The sequence below is a fragment of the Hemiscyllium ocellatum genome, chromosome 17, assembly GCF_020745735.1.
Source record: "Hemiscyllium ocellatum isolate sHemOce1 chromosome 17, sHemOce1.pat.X.cur, whole genome shotgun sequence".
NCBI lineage: Eukaryota > Metazoa > Chordata > Chondrichthyes > Orectolobiformes > Hemiscylliidae > Hemiscyllium > Hemiscyllium ocellatum.
Window position 1 is genome coordinate 57,922,851 of NC_083417.1, and position 27,165 is coordinate 57,950,015.

General features: G+C 38.9%; 1 protein-coding gene across 1 annotated transcript in view; it reads right to left on the reverse strand.

Annotated features, from left to right (window-relative positions):
• The window catches only part of znrf1 (zinc and ring finger 1), a 257,590-nt gene that overhangs the window by 119,742 nt on the left and 110,683 nt on the right, over window positions 1–27,165 (reverse strand). The window contains exon 3 of the mRNA XM_060838197.1: window positions 4,084–4,179. Coding sequence (XP_060694180.1) covers window positions 4,084–4,179 — 96 coding nt within the window. The remainder of the gene's footprint in view (window positions 1–4,083; window positions 4,180–27,165) is intronic.

Genomic DNA, 27,165 nt, shown 5'->3' on the forward strand with positions numbered 1-27,165 from the left:
TGTACACACCTAACAAATTCTTCTCCATCCAAACCCTTAACACTATGGCAGTCCCAGTCTACATTTGCAAAGTTAATCCCCTGCCATAATCACCTATTATTCTCTCAGATAACGGAGACCTCCTTACAAACTTATTTCTCAATTTTCTGCAGAGTATTGCAAGGTCTATAGTACAATCCCGATAATGTGATCATCACTTTCTTATTTCTCAGTTCCATCCAAATAACTTCCCTGGATGTATTCCCAAGAATATCCTTCCTGAGTACAGCCGTAGTGTTATCGCTTCTCAAAAATGTCACTCCCCTTCCTCTCTTGCCTCCCTTTCTATACCTGCCTATAGCACTTGTATCCTGGAACATTAAGCTGCCAGTCTTATCCATCCCTGAGCCACATCTCTGCAACTGCTGTGTTATCCCAGTCCCATGTTCTTAATCATGCCCTAAGTTCATCTGTCTTCCCTGTTGGGCCTCTTGGATTGAAATAAATGCAGTTTGATTTATCAGTCTTACCTCATTCTTTCCTTTGTTCCTGCCTGTCTTGACTTTGACTTGCTCCTCAGACCAATTTCAGACTGATCTCTTTCCTCACTAACTCCCTGGGTCACCCCCTCCCTCCCACTTTAATTTAAATCCTCTCGAGCAGCTCTAGTTCTCCTACCAGTATATTAGTCCCCTTCCAGTTCAGGTGTAATCCATCCTTCTTCCACCAGTCACTTCTACTCCAGAAGAGTTTCCAATGATCCAAAAATGTGAACCCTTCTCCCCTGCACCAGTTCCTCAGCCACACAATCATCTGCTCTAGCCTCCTAATCCTACCCTCGCTAGGTCATTGCACTGGGAGTAATCCAGATATTACAACCTCAAGGGTCTCTTTAACTTCCTGACAGAATGTCATCCTTTTTCCTTCCTACGTCATTAGCTCCAATGTGTACAACCACCTCCTACTGGTATCACTCCCTTTTGAGAATATTCTGCACTCTCTAAGACATCCTTGATCCTGGCACCAAGGGGGCATCACACTATTTTGATTTCTCACTGTCAGCGGCAGAAACGTCTGTCTGTGCCTCCGACTAGACAATCCCTATCATAAGTGATAGCTCAGAACCGGACATACCCCTCGTTACATTACAGCCAATCTTGGTAACACAAACTTGGCTGTTTATGCTACACCACCCCCTTGGTTTTGCAAAACAGCATACTTGGTCAAATTAGGGATAGCCACAGTGGACCCCTGTACTACGTACTTCCCTCTCCTACCTTTCCTGGTAGTAATCCATCTATGCGACGGTCTGCAGTTTTGCTCCTTTCCTATAATTGCCATCCATTACAACCCCTAGCTCCTGTAAATTCCTCACTGTTGCTCCAATTGATCCATGCAATCTGATTGTGTTTTGTTGCAAATCCTCTTACTACAGGCATAACCATCAGTAACATGGAAATTCTCTCTAATCTCCCACATCTGACAGGAAAAGCACACCATTCTACTAAAGGCCTTTTTTTGCAGTTTAACAATTTACAGACGCAGAAAATATAACAGTCTTACTGCTCTAAAAAAAAACACTGCTCCAGGGTAACTTAGTACCTAAGTTTTACATATTTTTAAAATATTTTAATCAAAAAAAATCTTAATAAAACATACAGCCAAAAAGAACCCACTCTACTCTCCAATATCTGCTCCTATGCTGTGAGCTCTCCCACAAAAGTTCCTCCAAGGTCAGCTGTAAATTTCACTGCTTGTTAATATTTCTTAGATGCACTCCAATGACCAGAAATATTTGAACTCGAATAACAAAGGCGGTAGCTGTGCAGATTCTTTGTCTCACTCTCTCACTGACCATGTCTCTCTTCCTCTTTTTAAAAGTACCGTCGTTTTGATTTTTTTCCCTCAAAGTTCCAAAACAATGCAACAACTTATAAAACAGGATTTACTGCTTCTGAAATTCGAGGAAATTCGCTTCAACACCTAAACTCACTCAAAAAAAAAAAGGAGCAGCTCTTATAGCCACAATTTTCCCGTCCTCCATCTTGGATTACATTGAGTCATACAGCATGGAAATGGACCCTTTGGTCCAACTTGTCCATGCAGAATCAAGTTGCCCAAACTAAACTAATCCTAATTGCCTGGGTATGGCCCATATCCCTCCAAACCTTTCCTCTGCATAAACCAATCCAAGTATTTTTTAAATGTTGCAATGCACTGTGTGAAAAAGTTGCTCCTCGGGTCCTTTTTATATCTTTCGCATCTCACCTTAAAATTATGACCTCTAGTTTTAAACTTTCGTACCCTGGGGAAAAGACCTTTGTTGTTTACCTTATGTGTACCCCTCATGATTTTATAAACCGCTATAAGGTCACCCCTGCGCTCCAGTGAAAAAGGTCCCTGCCTATCCAGCCTTTCTTTATAACTCAAACCTCTAGTCCCAGTAGCATCCTTGTAAATCTTTTCTGAACCCTCTTCAATTTAATAATATCCTTCCTATAGCAGGGTGACCAAAATTGCATGCAGTATTCCACTTGTATCCACACAGTGGATAGAAAGCAGATGTCCCTCTTTGTTAAAGGATCAAAAACAAAAGGATATACTGTTAAAATGAAAGGCAGGAAGCAGAGAGGGAATTTGAGGAAAACTTTTTTTGTTACCCAAAATGTGGTGGGGGTCTGGGAGGATATTTGAGGTAGGTAACCTCACAACCTTTAAGGAAATACTTTTAAAATTTAAAGGGTCATAACTTTCAAAGCTATGGGTTTAGTGTGTGACGGGGCTAGGTAGTAGTATATTTTTGCCAGTACTAATTCAGATTGAAGGGTCTATGAATCTATGATTCTGAGTGCAAAAGGAAAAGCTTTGACAAAGAGTGTGTGTGTGTGTGTGTCTTTTGTTGGCAATACTCAAGTTCTGTTCCAGCAAACAAAAACTTTCCAGTTAATTAATATCATTGTTAAATTCCAACAGTTTATTAATTCCATATTACTTGTCAGCACTGGTCCCTCTGATTTTTGGCAACTATGGAGATAACGTCAGTAACACAAATCTCAAATAATAATTGTCCAGGCTATACTTTCAACCATATGGACTAAAACCTGTGTTTCTCTCACCCAAAATATGGCAAGGATTTACAAGGGAACCAATGCTCCATATAAGACCAGGAGTTGGATCCATTTTTACCTTTACCAAGGCTTCAATTTGAAATGTGGCAGGGCCCAGTGGAACAGAAAATATCAGTTCTGTATTTTCTCATTGATGACTTATTCCCTAGCATAGCAATAAAATCAGCATCATTGATGGAGGTAACATTGACGGTTCCAATTATCCATCTCTTGCATTGATAGTTTTGACAGATGTTGAATTAGACAGCACCAGATTGGAGGTTGACAGACAGATGTTAAGTTACCATAGGATTCACAGTAAACGTGTCAGTCCAGTTTTGTATAGAGATTACAAATATATGGAAATGATCAGATATGCAACAAAAACAGTACGACTACTATTGTGATTTTATTTTGATAGGATGAAGTAAACATCAAAGAAATTTTGTCCAAGAGACATGGAGGATGCCCAACTTTCAATCTATCAACATCCAAGTATCAAAACATCTGCACACAGCAAATGGGTGCAGTATATTTTCGTAGCTATTTCAATGGACCAGTTGTATTCTCAAATTTTTAGTGGTGATTATAACAACTACCTCTTCTCTCTAGAGAAATTATTCCCTATTCTGCATGCGTCATAGAAGCTACCTGTGGTATCCTCGTAATTGCAGGGGCGGCATGGAGAAAGATATCAGGACAAAAATGACCTGGGAAGCCTCTGGAAATCCATCAGATTCTCTTAGATTTCTTCTTCCTCTCAAGAACAAAAAATACAATGCTTGCTCAGCAATTCCCACATGACTAAAATCAGAAACTTAACAATAGGATTATTAATACAAGCTTATGTTCTGTCATCTGTCAATATATCACCCTCATTGTCTACAAGGAGACAACACAAAGCACTCCATAGGACAATGTGCTGCATTTTTATTGCCAACTCTCAAAAGAAACTGTAACACACAAAGTGCAAGCATAGAAGTATTTGGTCCATTACCGTTGTAGGAGAGTCGTGGCTTGCTGAGACACATTATAAAGTGCATCTCCATCTCGTCGGAAGCTACAGATTTTGAGCAAATTGGGCACTTGAAACCTGAAAGAAAAAATAAAATTAATGAGAAAAAGTGGCAGTTTATACTATTTCAATAAAAGCATTTGACTTCCAGGAAATCTTCACTAAGGTTTAGGCAATGAGTTAAAATTTTAGCATATCAAATACCATCAAAAGCAAAACAACAGACAGTCATCACGAATAATCCAGTTCAATTTTATGTTTCATCTGTAAAACACTATTCATTAAATGATCACTCATTCAGAAATTCAACATTTTACCACTTATTAAAAGATTATGTTGCAGTAAATTAACCAGAGAAGCAAACGCTTTACTGAACTGATTTTAGCCTTCTTTTGGGGAGTGAATGAAAGGAGGAGTTCAGCTGGAAGGTACTTGACTGATGGCTTCTTAAATTTATGCAATTATTTTTATATAAAATATAAGTCTGTCTTTTATTACTCAAACTAAATTAGGATCCCAAGAGTACATTTATAATTTAAACTTTTAAAAATATCTTCAGAACATCTGAATTCACTAACTGCAGATAAGTTAGCAAAGTCAACGGATCAACCCTGGAAACCAAATCCTCACATCAAGACATTCACAGTCTGCAAAACAAACTAATGCTTCTAACAATCAATAGATAGAAAATGGTTTCTATTGAATTAATCATCACTTTGTTCATCCTTAGGTAAATTGACAGTTTATCAAAATGAATGTGGCCCTCAAGCATGGGAGATTACAGCACTTGACAAACATATTTCAGTTCTTTGTAAGGATGCAATGCACAAATTAGACTATATGTCTAATGTACATTAAACCAAAGCTATTTGAAATATTTTTATTTAAAATAATGAGGCTGGACAAAGTTAATATTTAAGACTCATGATAAAACAATTTACATATGAAAAGTTAATTAAATAGACTTCATATCATTGAGAAAAACACATCTCATGCATTTATTCAATTTAAAAATTCATAAAAAGACATTAACTAGCAGTTTTTAATAAATATAATTTACATTAATAATCCTTGGTACGTTTGAAATACTTAATGGTGCAGAATGAAGTACTTAAGATTTCAAAACAATCCAAACTAAAGTAACATTCTTTCCATCTACACAGATTATGCCCAATAATTTGAAATTCATTTTCAAATTTGATATATTTAAATTCTCCATTAATTGGAATTAAACAATGCAAATTACAGACGAGAGTAGGAATTTAATGTTGAAAACAGATGAATAACTTAAATTATGCAAGGATCAATTATAGGTAGACAGTACACTTGCAGGCTTTAATCCGCCACACATTTATCTTCCTCCACATAATTACTGGAAAGTTGGGTTAAGTAGTTCAAATGAAGATTACAGGACTACCACTGGTAAATATGCCTCCAATTTCCTGAGGTTTCCCACTGTTCACTACAAACTGCACCCATCACATTTCTATGTCTTGTTGTTTCATTGCATAACCTGAGTGGACTCTGATGGCAGAATTTTTCACTTTTGTCAGATGTCTCATTTGCTTGCTCACGAAAGTGACAAGACACTCAAACGGACTCAACAGAACAATGCTCGCTGCACTCTCCTCCAAACAGCTAACTTGGAGGGCTGTGGTGGACCTGTCTCTGAAATTAATTCCTGGGGGTGGAAGACCCATTCAGCTCACAGTTGGCAATGCCGATGAGAAGGCAAGGATCAAAGTGTCAGTTAAGTGGTTTCTTGGTGAGGCAGAAGGTTGTCTGGGTTGGGTATCGCAGGGAGAGGGAGAACAGAAGAACAAGGGTTGGCTTTCAGCAGCTACTCCGTTACTCTATGAGCAATCTCTCAATCATGCAGCAATTCAGTGCAGATCAAGGGAGTCTTGATACTTAAGGCTGTTTGCATTGGTTTAACTATTGGGTGAACCATCTCTCTTGTGTCCCACCAGGAGCTGAGGTCTTTGAAGTCCAGCATTCCATTGAGGCAGTTCAGGAAGGTTATGCATGAACCATCCCACTCTGAACTCATTTCCAGCAGCAGGAACATGAAAACAGTAAGGCTGTGCGATGCCAGAACAAATGAATTAAGTTGCTTTCTCACCTCCAAACCTTGGAAGATACCACCCGAGTTGATTTTGTGAGTTAATAGTACTTCTCTCTACACGTTTAACCTGTTCTTTATAATCAAAAAAGCCACTTTTGGTAATCCATTTTTGCCTCTCTCTTCTAAATTAAGCATCAGGAATATTTAATCCCTAATTTTGCTCACTTTGCAACCATATTTCCACAGTAGATATTGAATCAAACACATTAATTTTCATCTGTGCGATGAATATATCTATGATATTTATCTACTTATATATTGTGAGCATTTGACATATTCAAATATAGAGCCTTTAACTATCTTCTCTTTTCCCTAGTGTCACTCTAGTTAGTATGTCCCATTCAACTTGGACATATAATTTGGCAGCATGTTTTGTGCCTTCCTGACTGCTCATTTTTACCCAATTCACTTCTGGGTTCTGCAGCTTTGATATTTCAGACTCTGAATGGATTCTTTCCTGAATCCTTTTGACCCCTTTATTTCAAGCCCATCAAGCACCCTACTTACTTGATCGGACACAGGTCCCAGATTAAGTGGCGTCTACCTTGACAAAATAGCCCCTTGTTCTCAATACTGGTGTCAGTGTCCCACAAATTGATGGCTTTGCCTCCCACCCAACTCTTCCAACTAACTCTTATCCTTCTAATTTATTTATCGCTGTGGATAGCACAGGTAACAATCTGGTCAGTGAGATCTGCAATTAACATAGAGCTAACTCTTCAATCAAGTAGAAAAATTTTATTCTTGGCTCCGTGTTGCTGACTCCTCTGTAGGCAATGACAACCTGGTTATTTCCCTCCCATTTAAAGGTTCCTCACCAGTCAAAGGAGAGATCCTTAAGCCTGGCAGCAAGCAGAAAATTTCAGAACTCCAAGTGATGGCTGCAGAGAATAGTATCTTTCTCTTTAACGGCACCACCTCTTAGGTGAATTGGCCATGCTAACTTGCCCATAGTGTTAGGTGAAAGGGTAAATGTAGGGGAATGGGTCTGAGTGGGTTGCTCTTCAGAGGGTCAGTGTGGACTTGTTGGACCGAAGGGCCTGTTTCCACACTGTAAGTAATCTAATCCTCACTGCCAAACCACCACCACCACTACTCTTGAATTGCCACCAAGTGGTGCTGCACTCACTTTGTTCATTCATGCTGCGTATTTCGTTCTCATTCACAAACACTTCAAGAACCTCATATGTTGGAGAAGAAGAAAGGTGAAGTTTCCTCCAGCATTATATCTGGGTGTCATTATATTACTTTACTGCAATCTCACAATCCCACCCATAAAGATAAGTTAGATCTATATCACTGCTTAACTATGATTGAATGTCTCACCATTAGGCTGTATATGTCCCTGGGACTGAATCCAATCCCCTCCCTTTCCTGATCTCCCACATATACTACACCACAAATGGCAGCTGAACAACTCTGAACTGAAGTTTCTCAAAATGCAGGGATTTACTGCCAATGTGGTCCTCTGGTTATTAAAATACTCTCCTCAAACTTCAGTTGCAGCACATGACCTGCACTGCCATGCCTATTTAACCTTGTTTTATGGATTTAACCAATTTTAATGAATGTACTTAATCAACTTAAACTAGAATTAAAATTAAAAGCAAAATGAGTTTCTCTTAAGGTGTTCAGTATCAGTTGGTAAATCCCCAAGGTTCAAGCTTCCCACCTAGAATGATATCATTATTAAAATGCTTCAGTTACGTACACTGTAAAACAGAATTACTGGACATTTTTCTCCATGCAGAAAAAGTAAAGGGAGACATTTAATAGAGATATTTAAACAAAGTTTTGATCATGTAACTAAAAGGATCACATGAGATTATATGACTTTAGGAGTGGGGAAAGTAAGAGCAGGGAATGTCTCATCATGATGCTTCAGCCAGGCAAGTTTTATGGACCTAACAGATTCTCCTGAACTATCATTTAGCAAGTTTACAAATGTAACTGTGTACTGAAGTACAATGATGCCCTGTACACTAATTCACATGACGAGACACAGGATCATACTGGATTTTCCATGAAGAGAGGTCACAAAGTCTAGGAACATTTGATTTCTAACATCTTTTGGTCCAGAACATTGTATATCCTGGTGCACAAAGATTTATTTGCTTTAATAAGTCTTTAAGCAAATGGCAGGAGCAAGTTTCAGGAACATTTATTTCATGAATCTATTAATCGATCCAAATCTTTTATGAGTCTTCTTGCTTCTGTGATTGAAAGTTCAAATGTTTTAATCAGCATTTTTGCCCCATTTAAGCTTATTTTCCTCCCTTTTCTCAGTTTTCAAATATGTCACATACAGAGGAATCTCGATTATCTAGCATTCGATTATCCAAAATTCAATTAACCAAACGAACTACTCCCTGCCCGTGTTCTTCGGATAATGACGTTCCTCTGTACTTGTCCAAAAGTTAGCTCAGGTGACATCCACCAAGATTTTCACCATCAAAGCCAATCTTTAGAGAGTCAGGGCACAGCAGCACTGCCTCCCAATTGCCTCCCTTTCCCTGTAAGAAATTCGACCTATTTTTTCATCTTGATAACAAGTATAATGGGTAGAAATTCATTTATGTTAGAGACACATAAAAACTTGATTTGGTACTTTACAGTTTCGCATTTGTTTTTGTCATCTCAGATTTTTCATACTCCCTATGGTAGAGTTTAACTAAAGTGGACAATTTTTCGAGGCAAAGAAGCAAAAAAAGAGAATGAGTCTGGCAATCATAATCAACTTATGTGCCACATACTGTCCACGATTGCTGTATGGACACCTACGATTGTATAAGTCAGTCAAAATTGAAAAGGTTCACCATCACACAAATACACACAAGCCAATGATTGTTAACTTCTGTGAAACAGCGTGTAGTAACAGACACCACTGAGCTAGAATGAAGCTCTGCAGCAGACTTGAATTCTTTTCAAGTTCAAACCTTGAATGTTAGAAGCTGTTTTTTTTTCCCACAGCATCTCTTCATGTTACTATTACACTTACACACTTTTAAAAACCACAGATATTTCACAAAAGGTGCTAATTAGACATGGGGATTTTACAGAAAAATACCAGCTGGTCTTAAGGAGATTACATCCGAGTATGTGCTTTTAAATTAAAACATGGTTACACCCAACTGAGAGTGAGAGTGAGAGAGAGAGAGAGAGAGAGAGAGAGAGAGAGAGAGAGTGAGAGTGAGTGAGAGAGAGAGAGAGAGTGAGAGAGAGAGAGTGAGAAAGAAATATAGTTCTACCATTCCAAATTTGCATGGCACAAATGGGAATATTTGTCAATATTCTTGGTTCTTTGGATGTGATTCTAGGTACAGTATACTGATAGACTGCAAGACCAGAAACCTTAACACTTATGTCAGATTTTAATTAAAGACAGGAAGCTTGAGTTGAGTGATTTCAGATTCCATAAAAATGGCTCCCTATTCAAAGTATTTTCATTGTAGGGAGAAGAGGTGGAATCACGTCAAGCACACCAACCCATAAAAACAAAAGCAAGTTGGTTAGAACACCTCAGTTCTCTGAGACTTTGGTTTAAGCAACTAGTCACATCCCTCACCCCCATTCTCTTTGCACCCTCAATTGCTCACTTATCAATAATGCATTATGGATTGAAGGAATAAACCACATAGTAACAATGGGAAGTCTTGAAGAAACACCTAAACATCTGCTTTGGAAAAACTGTTCCACATACAAATTTATAGAAATCTTAATTAAAGACGGTCACTCAGTTTTAATAACAAAAGTTTTGCACTCCTTCACATTTCTTAATATGATTTTATAATCTCAAAGCTGTCATTCAAATGTAGTAACAGAAGGTGTCTGGAAAAGACAGAAGAGATGTGAAGGGACATGTAAAAGCTTTTAAAGTGGTTCTGTTCGCTGAGCTGGGAATTTGTGTTGCAAATGTTTCGTCCCCTGTCTAGGTAACATCCTCAGTGCTTGGGAGCCTCCTGTGAAGCGCTTCTGTGATGTTTCCTCTGGCATTTATAGTGGTTTGTCCCTGCCGCTTCCGGTTGTCAGTTCCAGCTGTCTGCTGCAGTGGCCGGTATATTGGGTCCAAGTCGATGTGTTTGTTGATAGAATCTGTGGATGAGTGCCATGCCTCTAGGAATTCCCTGGCTGTTCTCCGTTTGGCTTGCCCTATAATAGTAGTGTTGTCCCAGTCAAATTCATGTTGCCTGTCATCTGCGTGTGTGGCTACTAAGGATAGCTGGTCGTGTCGTTTCGTGGCTAGCTGGTGTTCATGGATGTGGATCGTTAGCCGTCTTCCTGTTTGTCCTATGTAGTGTTTTGTGCAGTCCTTGCATGGGATTTTGTACACTACATTGGTTTTGCTCATGCTGGGTATCGGGTCCTTCGTTCTGGTGAGTTGTTGTCTGAGAGTGGCTGTTGGTTTGTGTGCTGTTATGAGTCCTAGTGGTCGCAGTAGTCTGGCTAGAACTGACAACCGGAAGCGACAGAGACAAACCACTATAAATGCCGGAGGAAACATCACAGAAGCGCTTCACAGGAGGCTCCCAAGCACTGAGGATGTCACCTAGACAGGGGACAAAACGTTTGCAACACAAATTCCCAGCTCGGCGAACAGAACCACAACAATGAGCACCCAAGCTACAAATCTTCTCACAAACCTTGAAAAGCTTTTAAAATTACGTTTCAAAATATTCTTGAAAACAGATAATGGTTCACAACTCCTTTGAGAAGTCAGTGATGAGTCTTTGAGAATCTGGTTGGACTCAACAAAAGTAGGCAGTGGTAGTGCATGTGCATGAAGTGCAGTGTGCAAACTCACTACCAGCAACTTTATCCAGAGCTCGAGAGCTGGTAGAAGTTGCAGAGGTTTTCAATGTTTATCTTCTGTGTTTTCCAATGCATTAAATACCGAACCAGTGCAAAACACAAGTCAGATGAAGTAAACTGCTGTTATAATCTGTCCACAATCCCAATTTGAAACAAGCAACTGACTTGAGAAAAGGCAAAATTTATATAGTCTTTCTTTGATACCTGTATGAATGTAATCAGTATTTTAAGGACTGAATATATAAACCAAATACGCTGCATAACAACCAGCACTGTTATGGTTCTGAGTTGTGAATCAGTAGTCTCCTTCTTCAATGAACAAGGTGCAAGTAATGGACCATGTTCAATACGCAAAGTCAAATTATCTATAGAGAATGAAAGCTGCAGCCATAATTCAGGATTTTTCAAAGACAAAAAAAAAGACCTCCAGCACTCGGGAGGTCAGTGTCAATACTTACCCTGCTCTCTTTAATGTTTCAGGTGTAGAAGCAATTCAACAGTTCTGATGATGGGTATGCAACTGAAACATTGAACTCATCTGTTCTGGTTACAAATGCTAACTAATCTGCCATACATTTTCAAGGTCATCTGTTTTCCAGCATATGCAACCCTTTACTTTTTGTTACTGCACTATTATATTGATAATTGAGAAAAAGTCACATTTTTACTGTTTAACCATCCAAAGGAACAGCAGTGACAGGTTTTTCAAAATTCCATTCTTAAATAACATTGTCCTAAAAGGGGAAATACAAGTGGCATGAGAACACTTCATATTTTTTACCATCTTAAATATTCTACTGCTCTGACGACTGACATCTTAATCTCAATCCCGAATAAAATTCAACTCTTCAAAATCTCTTCTGCTTGATTCCTATCTCAAATTTACCCTTACTCTCAATGATCAGTCTGATAACCTAAAATGCTTATCTTTTGCTTAAATCTCTTCATGACCGGATCCATCTCCCCTTTCAATGTTCTTCAATGAACTCCAAAATTCATAGTTTGCCATCCTCTGACCACCTGTACATTACTTGCTCTTTTACTAATTGTGTTATACTGGCATAGGCCTCATTTTCTGAAATTCTCACTTCAACGTTATCCACTTCTGGAGATTCCTTATTTTCAAGGGAAGGAAAGGGAGCATGGAGAAACCAATACTGAACATTGAGCATCATTTCCACAGATTCAGAACACCATAAGATTTAATAACTGGTATGTATTATAGAACATAGAACATTACAGTGCATGGTGGCCCTTTGGCCCTCAATATAGTGCCGACCTGTGAAACCAACCTGAAGCCCATCTAACCTACACTATTCGTTGTCATCTATGTATTTATCCAATGACCATTTAAATGCCCTTAAAGTTGGTGAGTCTACTACTGTTGCAGGCAGGGCACTCCACACCCTTACTACTCTGAGTAAAGAATCTACTTCTGACATCTGTCCTATATCTTCACCCTTCATTTTAAAGCTACGTCCACTCGTGCTTGCCGTCAACATCAGAGGGAAAAGGCTCTCACTGTCCACCCTATCTAATCCTCTGATCATCTTGAATGTTTCTAAAAAGTCACCTCTTAATCTTCTTTTCTCGTTATGGATTACAATACACATCAAGGCTACGGTCACATGGTAACTAGGCAAATGAGATACAGCTGGCGTGGCAATGCAAAATGTTGGTTGGTACAGGATTCAACAAAAAAGCAAAACATTTAGCAAACTTTGTCAGATTCCTGCAATGGCACTGTTGACAGTGTTCTATAAAGTAATCTGGCAACAGTAGCTGCATTGCTAGTATCTCAGCAACAATGGCTTTCCCTCAGTCTTTACAATAGAAAAGGAGAATATTCTACCAGAAGCCCAGAGGAAATTCATAGTGGATCAGGAACGGGGACTGAATAAAATTAACATAAGTAAACAATGATAATGAGCAAATTAACAGAATTAAAGTGTGACAAATCCAGAGGACCTGAGTTTCCATCAGACGGTGCTAAAGGAAGTAGGACAGCACACTGTTGACACCCTAACTGTAATTTTTCCAGAGTTCCCTCGATGCAGGAGTTGTCTCTCTGGATTTGAAAATTGCATATATCACTCTGCTTTTTGAGGGAAAAGAAGAAAACCAGGGAATTACGCACCAGTTAGAATCTATGGTGGGGAAATTGTTGAAGTCTATAATCAAGAATGGGGCAACTGAACACCTTGAAAATTTTCAGTTAGTCAGGGAAAGCCAGCATGGATTCATAACAGGTAGATCATGCCTGACAAACCTTATTGAATTTTTGAAGAGGTCTCTAAGGATGTTGTTCATACTGACTTCCATAAAGCATTTGATAAAGCCCCCCATGAAACAAAACTGTTCACTAAGATAAAACAGAATTGAGGGCAAATTACTGACATGGCTGGGAAACTGGTTGAGTGACAGGTAATAGAAAGTAGAGACAATGAGTAGGTACTCAAATTGGCAGGATGTGAACAGAGGTGTCCTGCAAGGGTCTGTGTCAGAGATTTATCTATTCACATTTTAAAACAACTTGAACAATGCATTAAAAAAATCATATATCCAAATTTACTTGTGATGCAAGATTAGGATGGCATTGTAGATTGTAATATTATGTTATCTTCTATACTAAGGGATATTGACAGACTAAGTGAATGAGCAAAACAGTGGCAGTGGAGTCAGCTGTAAACAGGTGAGAGATTATCCATTCTGGACTGAAAAAGAGTAGATCAGGGCACTTCATAGATGGTATGAAGTTAAATATAGAGGATGTCGTAAGTGCCTGGGGGTTTCAGATGTATAGATTTTTTTAAAATGTCACAACGAGGTGCACAAAATAATCAAGAAAGCTAATGGAATGCTGGACTTTACATCTAGAGGACTGGAATACAAGGATGCAGTTTTGCAAAACCCTGGTTAGATTCCAGTTGCAGTACTGAGAGATCTGGGCATCACACCTTAGGAAGGCAATATTGGCTTTGGAGGAAGTGTAGCATGGGCTGACCAGGATGATACCTGAACTTCAGAGGTTATGAGGAGAGACTATACAAATTAGGCCAGTTTTGTCACATTTAAAATATTAAAGGGGTCATCTGCACAAAAGCTTTCAAGATGTTAACAGGAAAAGACAGGTTAGATAAACTATTTCTACTGACTGACTATTCGAGAACTAGGGGGCGCGGTCTGAGAATTAGGCCCAGACCATTCAGGAGAGATGTCAGGAAGCACACGTACACACAAAGGGTGGTAGATGTTTTGAACTCTCATCCATGAATGACAGCGAATGCAAGATCAGTTGTTAATTTTAAATTGGAGATGGACAAATTTTTGTTATGCAAAGATATCAAGGGATTTGGCCCAAAGGCAAGTGTCTGGACTTAGGTCAAAGATCAGTCATGATCTCATTGAATGATGGGAGACTGAATAGCCTCCTCCTATTCTTACGTTCACCTAACTAAAGTAACTCATCACCATAAATAATCTCCATCAGAGAGCACACATGACCCAGTTTTCCTGAACCTTATGTAAAGACTATGCATTTTTATGTTTTGTACTTTAAATTTAGGATTGGAATGAGAAAAGAACTATCTTTAATATCAAGAATTGCTGAAGGATTACTGCCTGTTTTTTGAAGCAAATAACCTGCTTCACTGCAAGTGACACTCGCTGCAAGTACTGTTTACACAATAGGAGGTGTAGACTAACTGGAGCCAAGGATGTATCAAATGGAGATTCAGCCAGAAACGAGTTGGCGATTGGTCTGTAAACAGTTGTCAAAGGCCTTCTGCCTACCGACAGTTATACGACTGGCTCTCAGGTAGCTTAACAGCTTTGGGCTGTGAACAAGATAGGGAAAAGTCATCAGAACTCCACAAGCTCAGGAGCTAACATTCCTGTTCGCTGCAGGAAAAACCATGTTAAGCTCAAATAAAGTTTTATTTTCTCATCTACAGTTGCCGTAAGCTGTGACATTTCATTAATATGTCAGAGACCTTTTATAAGTGAAAACCAGTCATCCTGTGCTTCCTGCAAAACTAGTGAATGCATCTGGAGAAGACAGACTGAAAAGCGGTACCCTGACAAGCAAAAGGATAATCTCAGCAATCCTGCAAACAGGAATCTCTGAACAGCCTTCTCACACTTACCCTCGACCCATAACACCCCTGTTCTTCCTGTCTCCATGTATGTTGTATGTATATGTATGTGTGTGCATGTTATTGCATAAGGGGAAGTTATAACTGGATTAGAATCTTAACTAATAGAGTTATGTGACCACAGTTCATAACTGTTTACCCATAGCTTTAGTCTATCTACTTGTCATCTTGAAATCGTAATTCTTGTTTAGTACAGAAACATAGTCAATACTTCCTGTCAACCTCAGTCTGAAAAGAGGTATATTTGGGAATTTTCCATATTTAATTTCTTTTTGACTTTTTAAAAATCCTTAGCTTTATTCTGCGGTACCACTCAAGCAGCTCAGATTTGTTATGAAACTTGCGAGCATTCTGCACCTAGGGGAAGAGAATACTCGTATGTGGGAGTAAGCAACCTCCATATATAGTCTAAGATGTAGGACCACAGTCATTGTAAAATTCTTACTCCTCATTCAAAAATAATATCACATACATATTGATGCAAGAAATTTTTAAAACCTAAAATATAACTATCTTTATAAAGACAATTCCAGCAAATCATGAAACTATTCTTACTGCCACTGGCTGATTTTCTCCCATCTGCTTGTCTTAAGAAAACACAGGCATCAAACATTACAAAGGACTATACACATTTTGGAAGCACTCTAAATCTATTGAAATATCTGTGGTGCTAATGGAGATTTTTACTTTCATAAATAGTGCACAAAGGATACAAATGTTTTTTTTAGAAATCTACATATTTTTCTCTCCATCTCACCAGAGAGTACAGATAAAAACAATGTGTGGGGTTAGTTATGCATACACAGATTAGATAAATAACTCTATGGAAAAATAAGGCAGCCTCAGTCTACCGTTATGGTTACCTTTATAATAAGTATTATTGGGTATTAGAATTTTATAATTTTACAGCTATGACAATGTGGTTATCAACAAATCCAATACAAATATAAATAAAAACAAGATACGCAATGGGTAAACAACACAGCTTTGCAGGATGAGACTCCTTTTTGTTAATTTCAATACTGAAGTTGCCTGTGGCTTAGGAAATCATACAATAGTACTAAAATTATGAAGTTCCGCAGCCACTAGAAACAAATCTTTTCCAACTGAACTCTTCACAAAATTGATTTGAATATTCAAACTTCAGTATAACCTGCATTCAGCTGCACAGGTCCTAAAGTTTGAATTCTCTCCCTAAATTCCTTCAATACCATCTCCTTTTTCTTTTAAAACCAGTTTCAAAAACCAACCCTTTTGATAAATCGTTTGCTTGTTCCCCCAAACCTTGCTATTTTGTTCCTGGACCAATCTGTACTTCATATCGCTGCAATGTGCCTTGGAGCCGAGCATTTATTTACATTACAAACACTATGTTAATGCTGTTGTTTGTATTGTATTTTTGTTTAATAATCAACATTCAGTTTGTAAACAGCTGTTGCAATGAATTTTAGCAGATACATCCCTACTCACTTTCAGAAAAGGATCTAGAAACATTAATTTTCAATTCGAGATCACCGGGTTACTGGTACAATAAATAAAATCATTCGAGAATGTCCAAGAATGTTGGGAAATAGATGGTGACACCTTGCAAAACGTCCATATTACAGAGGAGGAAGTGCTCGATGTCTTGAAACACAAAGGTGAATAAATCCCCAGAACCTGATCAGGTGTATTCCAGAACTTTGTGGGAAGCTAGAGATGGGGTGGCACAGTGGCTCAGTGGTTAACACTGCTGCCTCACAGCACCAGTATCCCAGGTTCGATTCAAGCCTCGCGCGACTGTGTGTGGAATTTGCACATTCTCCGAGTGCTCTGGTTTCGTCCCACAGTCCAAAGATGTGCAGACCAAGTGAACTGGCCATGCTAAATTGCCCATAGTGTTAGGTGCATTAGTCAGAGGGAAATGGTTGAGTGGGTTACTCTTCGGAGGGTCAGTGTGGACTGGTTAGGCAGAAGACCTGTTTCTGCAATGGAGGGAATCTAATCTAAAAAGAAGTGATTGCTGGGGCTCTTGTTGAGATATCTGTATGCGTTGATAGTCACAGGTGAGGTGCCGGAAGATTGGAGGTTGGCTAACGTGGTGCCACTGTTTAAGAAGGATGGTAAAGACAAGCCAGGGAACTATAGACTGGTGAGCCTGACCTCTGTGGTGGGCAAGTTGTTGGAGGGAATCCTGAGGAACAGGATGTACATGTATTTGGAAAGACAAGGACTGATTAGGGATAGTCAACATGGTTTTGTTCGTGGGAAATCAGGTCTCACAAACTTGATTGACGTTTTTGAAGAAGTAACAAAGAGGATTGATGCAGGCAGAGTGGTAGATGTGATCTATGTGGACTTTAGTAAGGCATTCGACAAGGTTCCCCATGGGAGACTGGTTAGCAAGGTTTGATCTCATTGAATACGGGGAGAACTAGCAATGTGGATACAGAACTGGCTTAAAAAGGTAGGAGAGAGAGGGTGGTGGTGGAGGGTTGTTTTTCAGACTGGAGGCCTGTGACCATTGGAATGTCATAAGGGTCGGTGCTGGGTCCACTACTTTTCATCATTTGTATAAATGATTAGGATGTGAGCAAGAGGTACAGTTAGTAAGTTTGCAGATGACACCAAAATTGGAGGTGTAGTGGACAGCGAAGAGGGTTACCTCAGATTACAACAGGATCTTGACCAGATGGGCCAATGGGCTGAGAAGTGGCAGATGGAGTTTAATTCAGATAAACACGAGGTGCTGCGTTTTGGGAAAGCAAATCTCAACAGGACTTATACACTTAATGGTAAGATCTTAGGGAGTGTTGCTGAACAAAGAGACCTTGGAGTGCAGGTTCATAGCTCCTTGAAAGTGGAGTCGCAGGTAGATAGGATAGTGAAGGCGGCGTTTGGTATGCTTTCTTTTGTTGGTCAGAGTATTGAGTACAGGAGTTGGGAGGTCAGGTTGCTGCTGTACAGGACATTGGTTAGGCCACTGTTGGAATATTGCATGCAATTCTGGTCTCCTTCCCATCAGAAAGGTGTTGTGAACCTTGAAAGGGTTCAGAGAAGATTTACAATGATGTTGCCAGGGTTGGAGGATTTGAGCTATAGGAAGAGGCTGAACAGGCAGGGGCTGTTTTCCCTAGAGCGCGGAGGTTGAGGAGTGGCCTTATAGAGGCTTACAAAAATCATGATGGGCATGGATAGGATAAATAGTAAAAGTCAGTGAGTCCAGAACTAGAGGGCATAGGTTTAGGGTGAGAGGGGAAAGATATAAAAGGGACCTAAGGGGCAACTTTTTCATACAGAGGGTGATACATGTATGGAATGTGCTGCCAGAGGAAGTGGAGGAGGCTGGTACAATTGCAACATTTAAGAGGCAGTTGGATGGGTATATGAATAGGAAGGGTTTGGAGGGATATGGGCCAGTGCTGGCAGGTGGGATTAAATTGGGTTGGACCGAAGGGTCTGTTTTCATGCTGTACATCTTAATGACTGTATAACACAAGATATCTCTACTTTTCAGTTTTGCTGCCATCACAGGTGTTCTCTTTCTCCTAACTGAAGAAGGTGGAGCACAAAGGCACGTATTTACCAAAGTTACATGGATTGTAAAAGCAAAGTAATGATGCCCCTATTATTTTCAAGTTCCTCCTTCATCCCCTCCCACATCCTCCAAGATGCCCTCCATGATCTTGAAATCTGGAAAATGAACAGAAAGCTTGCCAAGTGAAAATAGAGGAAAAACAATTATGGAATGCAGGCTATGAATTATAATATTTGATTCAAAATTATGATTTAGATGTGCCAGTGTTAGACTGGGGTGTACAAAGTTAAAAATCACACAACACCAGATTATAGACCAACAGGTTTATTTGGAAGCACTAGCTTTCGAACCACAACCACCTGAAGGAGTAGCGCTCCAAAAGCTAGTCCTTCCAAATAAACCTGTTGGACTATAACATGATGTTGTGTGATTTGTAACTTTTCTTTAAAATGGTTGTATATTTCGTGAAATTAAATTGATGAAAGGTTACAAGTTCCTGGCACTTATAAAGTAACAGTTGCCTATCCATATAACTTACCAAATCAAACACACTATTCAAGGTTGCTATCAGTGGAAGTCTAAGTCAGACGTCAATGGAAACAACAATACATGAAAAGAACAAAGCAAAATTGGACATTGTGCTGGACGAAATTTGTAATAACTTTGAATAACTCCAGTTGGAACTATTAAAATAATAAATCACTGAAGATTAAACAAGAAAAACTTTGTACTTCAAGTTACTCAAAATTATTATGGCACGCATATTGCTTCTACAGAATTTTGCTTTGCAAACTGACATATTTCATTTAATCTACATATTCCTGAAATACAATGCTGTATGATGTATACTTCTGAAATTCAACAATGCCTTGTTCCTCATGTGACTGCGCCAAGTAATATCAAATAAAGTATGGTTTCAAAATCATGTTAAAGTTTCAAAATGACTTAACTGTCTTCTATTAAGTTGAACAAAACTGAAAATTGTGGACATATGCGTGAACCTTTCAGCCTTATTCTCTCTACTTCAAGTAAATTTACACAACAGTTTGTAATGTTTATTTTATTCTTAATTCTTCACCACCTCTGAAAGTAGAGGTTTCTGACAGTACATAGTAGATATTAGTTCTTACATCCCATGCATGTGACACACAAATCTGCTTATTAGGAAACAATTCAGTGCAAAGATCTCTTTTAAAAAAATACTAAGATATTCATTAGTTATTTGAACTTGTAAGCCTAAAAAAGTTAAAAATATTATAAATTCTGAAAGCACAAAATAAAAATGTCAATGTAATTAAATATTCCAAGGTTCTTCACAGAAGCATTTTAAAATTCCTTAAATACTCATATCTTGTGTAAAAGTCAACTCCAGTTCTTCGTAGATAACCGATCAACATTAATGAATCAAGGTATTATCCTGTACATACGGCTACAATGATCGGTGAGACTATATGAGAGTCAAATGTCTGGGAACATTTTTTTAAAATTCAGAAATAAAAGCCTAAAATGTTCCTTTGAAAAATCTAAACGGCTGCAGATGAGAGAAAACAGAGGGAAATAAAAGAAATTGACGGGAAAGTTTAAGATGCATCAGGTCAGATTCAGGTGTGCAGCTCAGCTGAGCTCAATTTCCCTGTAACACTCATGGAATACAGTCATATACCTAACTGAGATTTTGAAATTTCTTCATTTTGTTTAAAAATGCCGTCCAAAAAAAGCAAATAAATGGCAGCATTTAAACAGAAAGTTATTGAAATTGCACAGAAGACAAATAACTGTGTAGCAGCAATTACCATAACTTGTTTTTATTTTTTAATTTGTTGGTTTTTTCATTCATTCAGAGATTAATTGGACTTCTGCTAATGATACTGTATTTTGGACTATGGCATGAATTCCAACCCCTCAGAAGTAGTATCCATATAATAGTTGACCCCATAAATTTAACTTTAAAAAAAGTCTTAAAAATTCGACTTTTACATGAGCATATATTGTATATTTGACTTCATCTCTGTGTCATATTGATGAAAGGTTTGATTTAAAATCTATATTTTAAAGAATGTTTTAAAGGAAATATGTGAGGTAATAAGTTGCAGAGAGGGTTATTCCCAAATGTGAGGCAACCAATGGTGAAGCAGTTATAACTGGAAATGCATAAGTTAGAATTAGTGGCTGATATCTCCGAAGATTGTGCTTTTGAAACGGATTATAAAGGTGAGAAAGATAAAAGCCTTAGAGGGACTTGAAAACAAGTTTGAGAATGTTAAATTCAAGACGTTGTTAAATGGGAGCTAATTAGGTCATCAAACACAGGAATGAGACTTCCCGTGATAACAAACGGGCAGCATGACTTTGGACCACCTCATGATTATGGAAGGTAGAATAAGGGTAAACAGAGGGACACTAGCCAACAATGCGTTGAAATATTCAAGTCATTTATGTTTTCATTACCTCAAGAAACAAAAGAAAGTGCTGCTTTTGCTGAATTTTTTTTTAGCATTTTGTCTTAATTTAAGAGCTCTCACCTCCCCTTCCTCCTTTGGGTAAGACTGGACCCATTAGGAGGAATAACTGTCTGAAGTAATGCTTTTCATATAAAACTGATGTGCAGCATTAATCACTGAAGTTTTTGTATGCTTTTTAAAAACAGTAGAGCCATTTATTTAGCATTCAGTTAACTTTCTAACCCTTCCTTGTAAATCATCTCCACTACATTTGGAATCATTTTTGCTCTATATTCTCTTGTGGGCCAGTATGTTCTTTTCGCAGTGTGATGTTCCAAATTATGTGTAGTACTCCATATGGCAAACAATTGTGATGTGCAGCTTCACCAAACATGATGTGTTTTCTATTCTACAATTGTAATTTTACATCTCACCATTTTGTTTCAAGTGCCATATCACTGCAACTCAACAGAGAAAGGCAAATAATGTTGAGTGTTCAAATATACATAAGTTATTTAGCTTTAGTTAGCACTGGAGTTCAAAGGATAATTCAAGTGCAATGTGGGTTAACATTTCACAATCAAATCAAACAGGAGCAGATGCAATCCCTTCAAACTATTTTACTTTGACATTGGTCAGCTGGTTTCAGCTTGCTGAAACAATGTTTGATTGGAGTTCCTTAGTGGAACAGATCATTGCCTGCAAATTTATTTTCTTTCAAAATGAAACTGTAGTGGAAATGTCTCCAGTTGATTCCCACCAATGATATATTGCCCAACAGAACATAGCTGCTCACGTATATCGTATCTGAATACATTCTGGTCGTTTGCGAACACTTAACTAATAATTAATTAACAAATTAATACCACATCAACAAGTTGCAAATCATAAAATATTCCTGAGACTACAATCTTTCTCCAGTGTTACACAAGCAGGATTTTACAAGATTTGGCTTTTCAGCACTAAGTACCAAAACTCATTGGAGCTGGAGCTTTTAATTGGAATAGTTCCTGCTCAATTACTTCGCACAAGAATAGTGTAAAAATCACAAATAAAAAGCACTCCTTCATCCAACACAAATGATTTCAAAGGAGATTTTTTTTCTTCAAAAGCACCTATTGCATTTCCTCCGTGTATGGTACTGTAAATCAATTATTGTAACTAAACATTTGAAGTTAGGACTGCCAGATTAAGTTGCAGAAACATTGAGTGTACTTTCATTGTATTGGGAGTCCGTAGCTGAGGCACCCAATGCACCTGAACCCCTCTTCTGATTAGTGCTTTTCAAAATTATTTGTAAATATTAATATACTTCAAGAAACCACTGCAGATATTCATTCCGAAGTCCTTTTCTAACTTTTAAGAAACAGCCCCAGCTACCGAAAGGGAAACAGCACCCTGTAGAATAATGAACTGGGGTTTGTTGGGGCAGCAGGGATCCTGACAATGAGTTGGAAAAACAGGGACAATCACTGCCTTGGCTCTTTCTGGAGGATAAAAATTGAGGGTTGTTGCTCTAGGAATGGTCATTGCCAATGGAGGTTCCAACCACAGGTGGAACCAGAACGCCCTTTCCTCTCCTCCAAACAAGCAGAAGAATGGAGATAGCTGGCATTCTCCCCGTGTGGCAGAAAACCCACATGGAATTAGTAAAATTCTAATGGTATTAGGGAAAGGCCTTAGTGGATTACTTCGGTGGCTCAATTGGCTTCTGAGATAGGAGGTCCTCTACCTGAAAAAATGTAAATGGTGCTGGGCATTCCACACACACACAACTTTTTTCCAGTTTTTCACCTTAGCACCTCTGTCGACTTCTCCACCTCCTGATGCTACCTGGCTTGCTGTGTCCTTCTAGCCTCTAACTTCTCTACCTCAATTTGATCACTGGCAAAGATGAGTCAGTACACCAAGACAAGTTTAGATGGACACTTTCCATCATCATTCATGGTTTCCATCACCAGATTCTACCATCTACTCATTCTGTTCACATTTCTATGTTGTGTTGCAATCACAAAGTCAGAGTAATTTTCATCAGAGGAGCCAATTGGTTCATCAGGTGCATGGTACCTCCCTTGAAGCATTCTATTCAGTTTCAATTCCCTGCGAAGTCCTCAAAGTCCTGCATAGAATCATAAAATCTCTCCAGTGTGGTAACAGGCCATTTGGCCCAACCAGTCCACACCAATCCTCCGAAACTTATCCCACCCAGACCCATTCCCTGACACTATTACTCTACATTTCCCCTGACTAATCCACCGAGCCTACACATCCCTAAACACAATGGGCAATTTAGCATGTCCAATTCATCTTACCTGCACATCTCTGGACGATGGGAGTAAACCGGATACCTAGAGGATCTCACAAAGACATGGAAGAATATGCAAACTCCACAATCACCCGAGGCCAGAATTGAAGCCGGGTCCCTGGCACTGTGAGGCAGCAATGCCAAGCACTTAGCCACCCACTATGCATATTTACATCTTTCAAGTGTTTATGCAATTTCTTTTTGCAATTATTGACTGCTTTTGCTTCCACATCCAACCTGGGCAGCAAGTTCCAGGTCATCAACTACTGCTGCACACAAGTTCTTCCTCGTATTCCCCCTGCAGCTCTTGCCAAAATGCTAAATTTATAACCTCTAAATCTTGTACAATTAATCAGTTGTTGGGAAGAGGTTTTCCTTTCTTATCTTACCTAAGTGTGTCATAATACTGTGTGCCTTTACCAAATTTCCCCTCAACCTCTTGTTCCAAGAAGAATGACGCTACAAGGTTACATCTAACCTTCTAATTGAAATCTCCCAACCCTGGAACCATTCTAGCAAATATTCTCTGCACTCTCTCAAGGACCATTTCCTAAAGTGTGGTGACCAATACTGTATGCAATACCCTAGATGGGGCTAAACCAGTGATTTGAGAGATACAGCATAACTGCATTGCTTTTGTACTTAATGCCTCCATTTACACTTTGAAATGACTCAAATCAGTATGTTTTGACATCTTCAAAAACTGATACATGTACACCCATGGAGCCCTTGCTCCTTAGCATATTTTAAAATTATGTTATTGGGTCTATATTACTTTCCCAACTACCTAAATGCACTGCCTCACACTTATCTGCACTGAATTCCATCTGCTCCTCTGTCCATTCTGCCCACCTATCAATTTCCTGTTGCAGGCAATTCATATAATTCTCACTTTTTGCCTCTCCTCAGAGTTTGGTCTCAGCTGCAAAGTTTGAAATGCTGCTCCGTATTCCACATATATTTTATGTGCATACATATCTAAGCAAACAAAAGTGACTTTGGCACTGACCACTTGGTAATACCATGGTCTATTAAACTCCAGCCTGAAAAATTAATATCTCCCACAACTCCTTGCCTCCATCCTTAAGTGAATGTTTATCCAATAGCACACAAACTTCTCTATTTTATACAGTTCAATTGTTTAAATCAGAATTTTATACGCAAGGTAGAGGTGAAGTTGCCATAGTCTTAGCAGACCATAGGGCTGTTCTCTCATTAGAGAGTCATGACTGGTGGTGGTTTAATCTGATAGTCACCAAGCCTCAGGCAACGAGGAGGATTGAGAGAAAAAAAAAGTCCGTCATTTGGTACCTTGTCAAAAGCTTTCTTAAAATATATTTAGTCAACAGCCACTGCGTTCCCTTCACTGACATAAAAAAATGGAGACAAGAACTTTACATGGAACATGTGATCAGCAATGCACACTTATGTAAGAATGTTCAAGATGCTACGCTCACACACGCATGATGCATGCTGTCCCAGAGGGGTCTGAAATTTGATAACCTCAAAATCTTTCTGAAGACCCTCTCTAAGAATATCTAATATCCAAGATTGGAGAGTTTGAAGATCTGAATGTATCTTTACTGGTAAGCAAATCAAAATGGTGACATGAACATGCACCTTATAAGAGGAGAAAAAGACATAATTGGACTGCTTACTATCTTGATGCATTTCTCACACAATTACATGCATGCACAATTCATTTTTCAGAATGCAAATTTTAATTCAAATGCAGATGCTAAAAATGCCAAAATAAATTTACTGCATAACATGAATATGCAAATATTTTTACAGACAAGGATTTCAATATCATATTTCTGGATCATGAAATGTAACTTAAGACAGATAATTGTTTTGTTGAACATGAGTTTAGAAGTAACACATGAAACAAAGAACCTTTTTTGGAGATTTGTTTCTAAAGAAAGATTGGCAATGTAAGTGACAAGTGTGGATGGCATTGTAATTGTGTCATAAGAAGCCACCCACAATGCAGATGTCACAGTGGAAACTGAGACTGAAATCACGCAATCTCTCCCCACTGTCTTCATAGTGGAGGCCACCTGCCCTGAGATGTGTTATGACATGTCCGCACAATTTGATTCAAATACTTACCAGTGTCCACAGGAATTTTTAGGATGTAAATGCAGCCCAGCAATCTGTCCTCCAAAGCAATAGTAGGATGACTGAGTCACTGACCAATGCAGTAGCAATATGGAGCATGAGCTTACTGTCCTTTCAGTATGTTCATGTTTCCAGCCTATGAGAGTTTTTGCTGTTGCCTGTCAGCCAGCTAAGACTGCTGCTGTCGTGACAAGATGCTGAAATCTGAGGCCAGGTTTTCTCGGACCAGTGTTGCTCAATGTCAAGCTGTAAAGCTATCTGTAGTCTCCTCAACTGAAAATTAAAAGCCTTTCCGAGTTCTTGCTGCATCCACTCCAGTATCAATGCACTAGGAATGCCATATATACAAGGGTAATTAGTTGATCTTGACATGCAATATTGAATAATTTTATTTATGATTTTGGCTTGCAATGTTTGTTCTCTGGTAGCTTATATTTTAAAATGATGCTACATCTGAGGGAATGCAAAGTGTAGACTGTTTCTAAATGGGGATTTTGTGTTGATTAGTTGAGAATAATCCTTTCGCTTAACTATTGCTAACAGCCTGGCCAGAAAAGGGCGACATGTGCTGCCTCTTCCCTTTTTCCTTCCCCTCTGCTGTTCGCTGTTCAGCTGGTGATAAAGGTTCTGCCCTCGTAATGGGGCACTTAAGCAGTATATAGCAGACAGTCCCAATTAGCAACTCCTTGCTGAGAACTGCAGGGTTCATTCAGAGCGATCCAAGGACGTGCTGTTTAAACATGCCAACTGTTTACTTCAAGATATTGCTGTGATCACATTACTCTTGTTATGTGTACATTGGCCACCTGTGCGTTAGTTACCCAGCAGAGACACCAGTCACATTTGAATTATGCTGAAATTCAAGAAGTGTTGCTTCCTGAACGCCTTAGGTTCAAACAGCTTCCTGATCAGTACCCTTCTCATCCTCCTTCTCCTGCTTCTTTGAGCGGCTGGTTTGCTCATCTTGCAGGGCAAAAAGGATACAAATTACTCCATTCATGTCTCCAAGCTAGCGGTCTGAGCAGAATCCTTGAAGTCAAGACTAACTATTTCATCTTTTTCATTACCCACTACTAAAAGTTGATAATATCTATAATGGTACAAATCACCCAACAGTTCAACAAGTTCACCTACAAGCAGTAGAAAATGATTAATCAACAATTAAGCTTTAGCAATTTTTTTTTAAAAAGCAGCACTGGTGACCTTCCATCCTGCTGAAAGCATGCTTAGCTCAACATGGGTAAGTGGGGGGCTCAGCCAATTTGCTGTAATCAAAAATGGCAGCACTGTTGTCAAATCAGCATTACACTGTTGAAAATATGATGCACCTACTCTGCATATGTGAAGCAGATACTCCTGGTACACCTGCTATCACCCAACCCAAGATAATGGCTCAGAGCAGAAGCGTGCAATTCTGTGGCCACTATTTTGGAATCAAAACAACACTGAATACAGGTAGGCCCCACTCTCCGAAAATACAGTGTTCACAGGAAACCTTTTGCAAGCCAAAAATGGCGTAAAGCGAAGGTGCATGATTTATATGGGGAAAAGTCTTGCCATTTTTCATAAAAGTGAAAACCCTCTTCAGATTC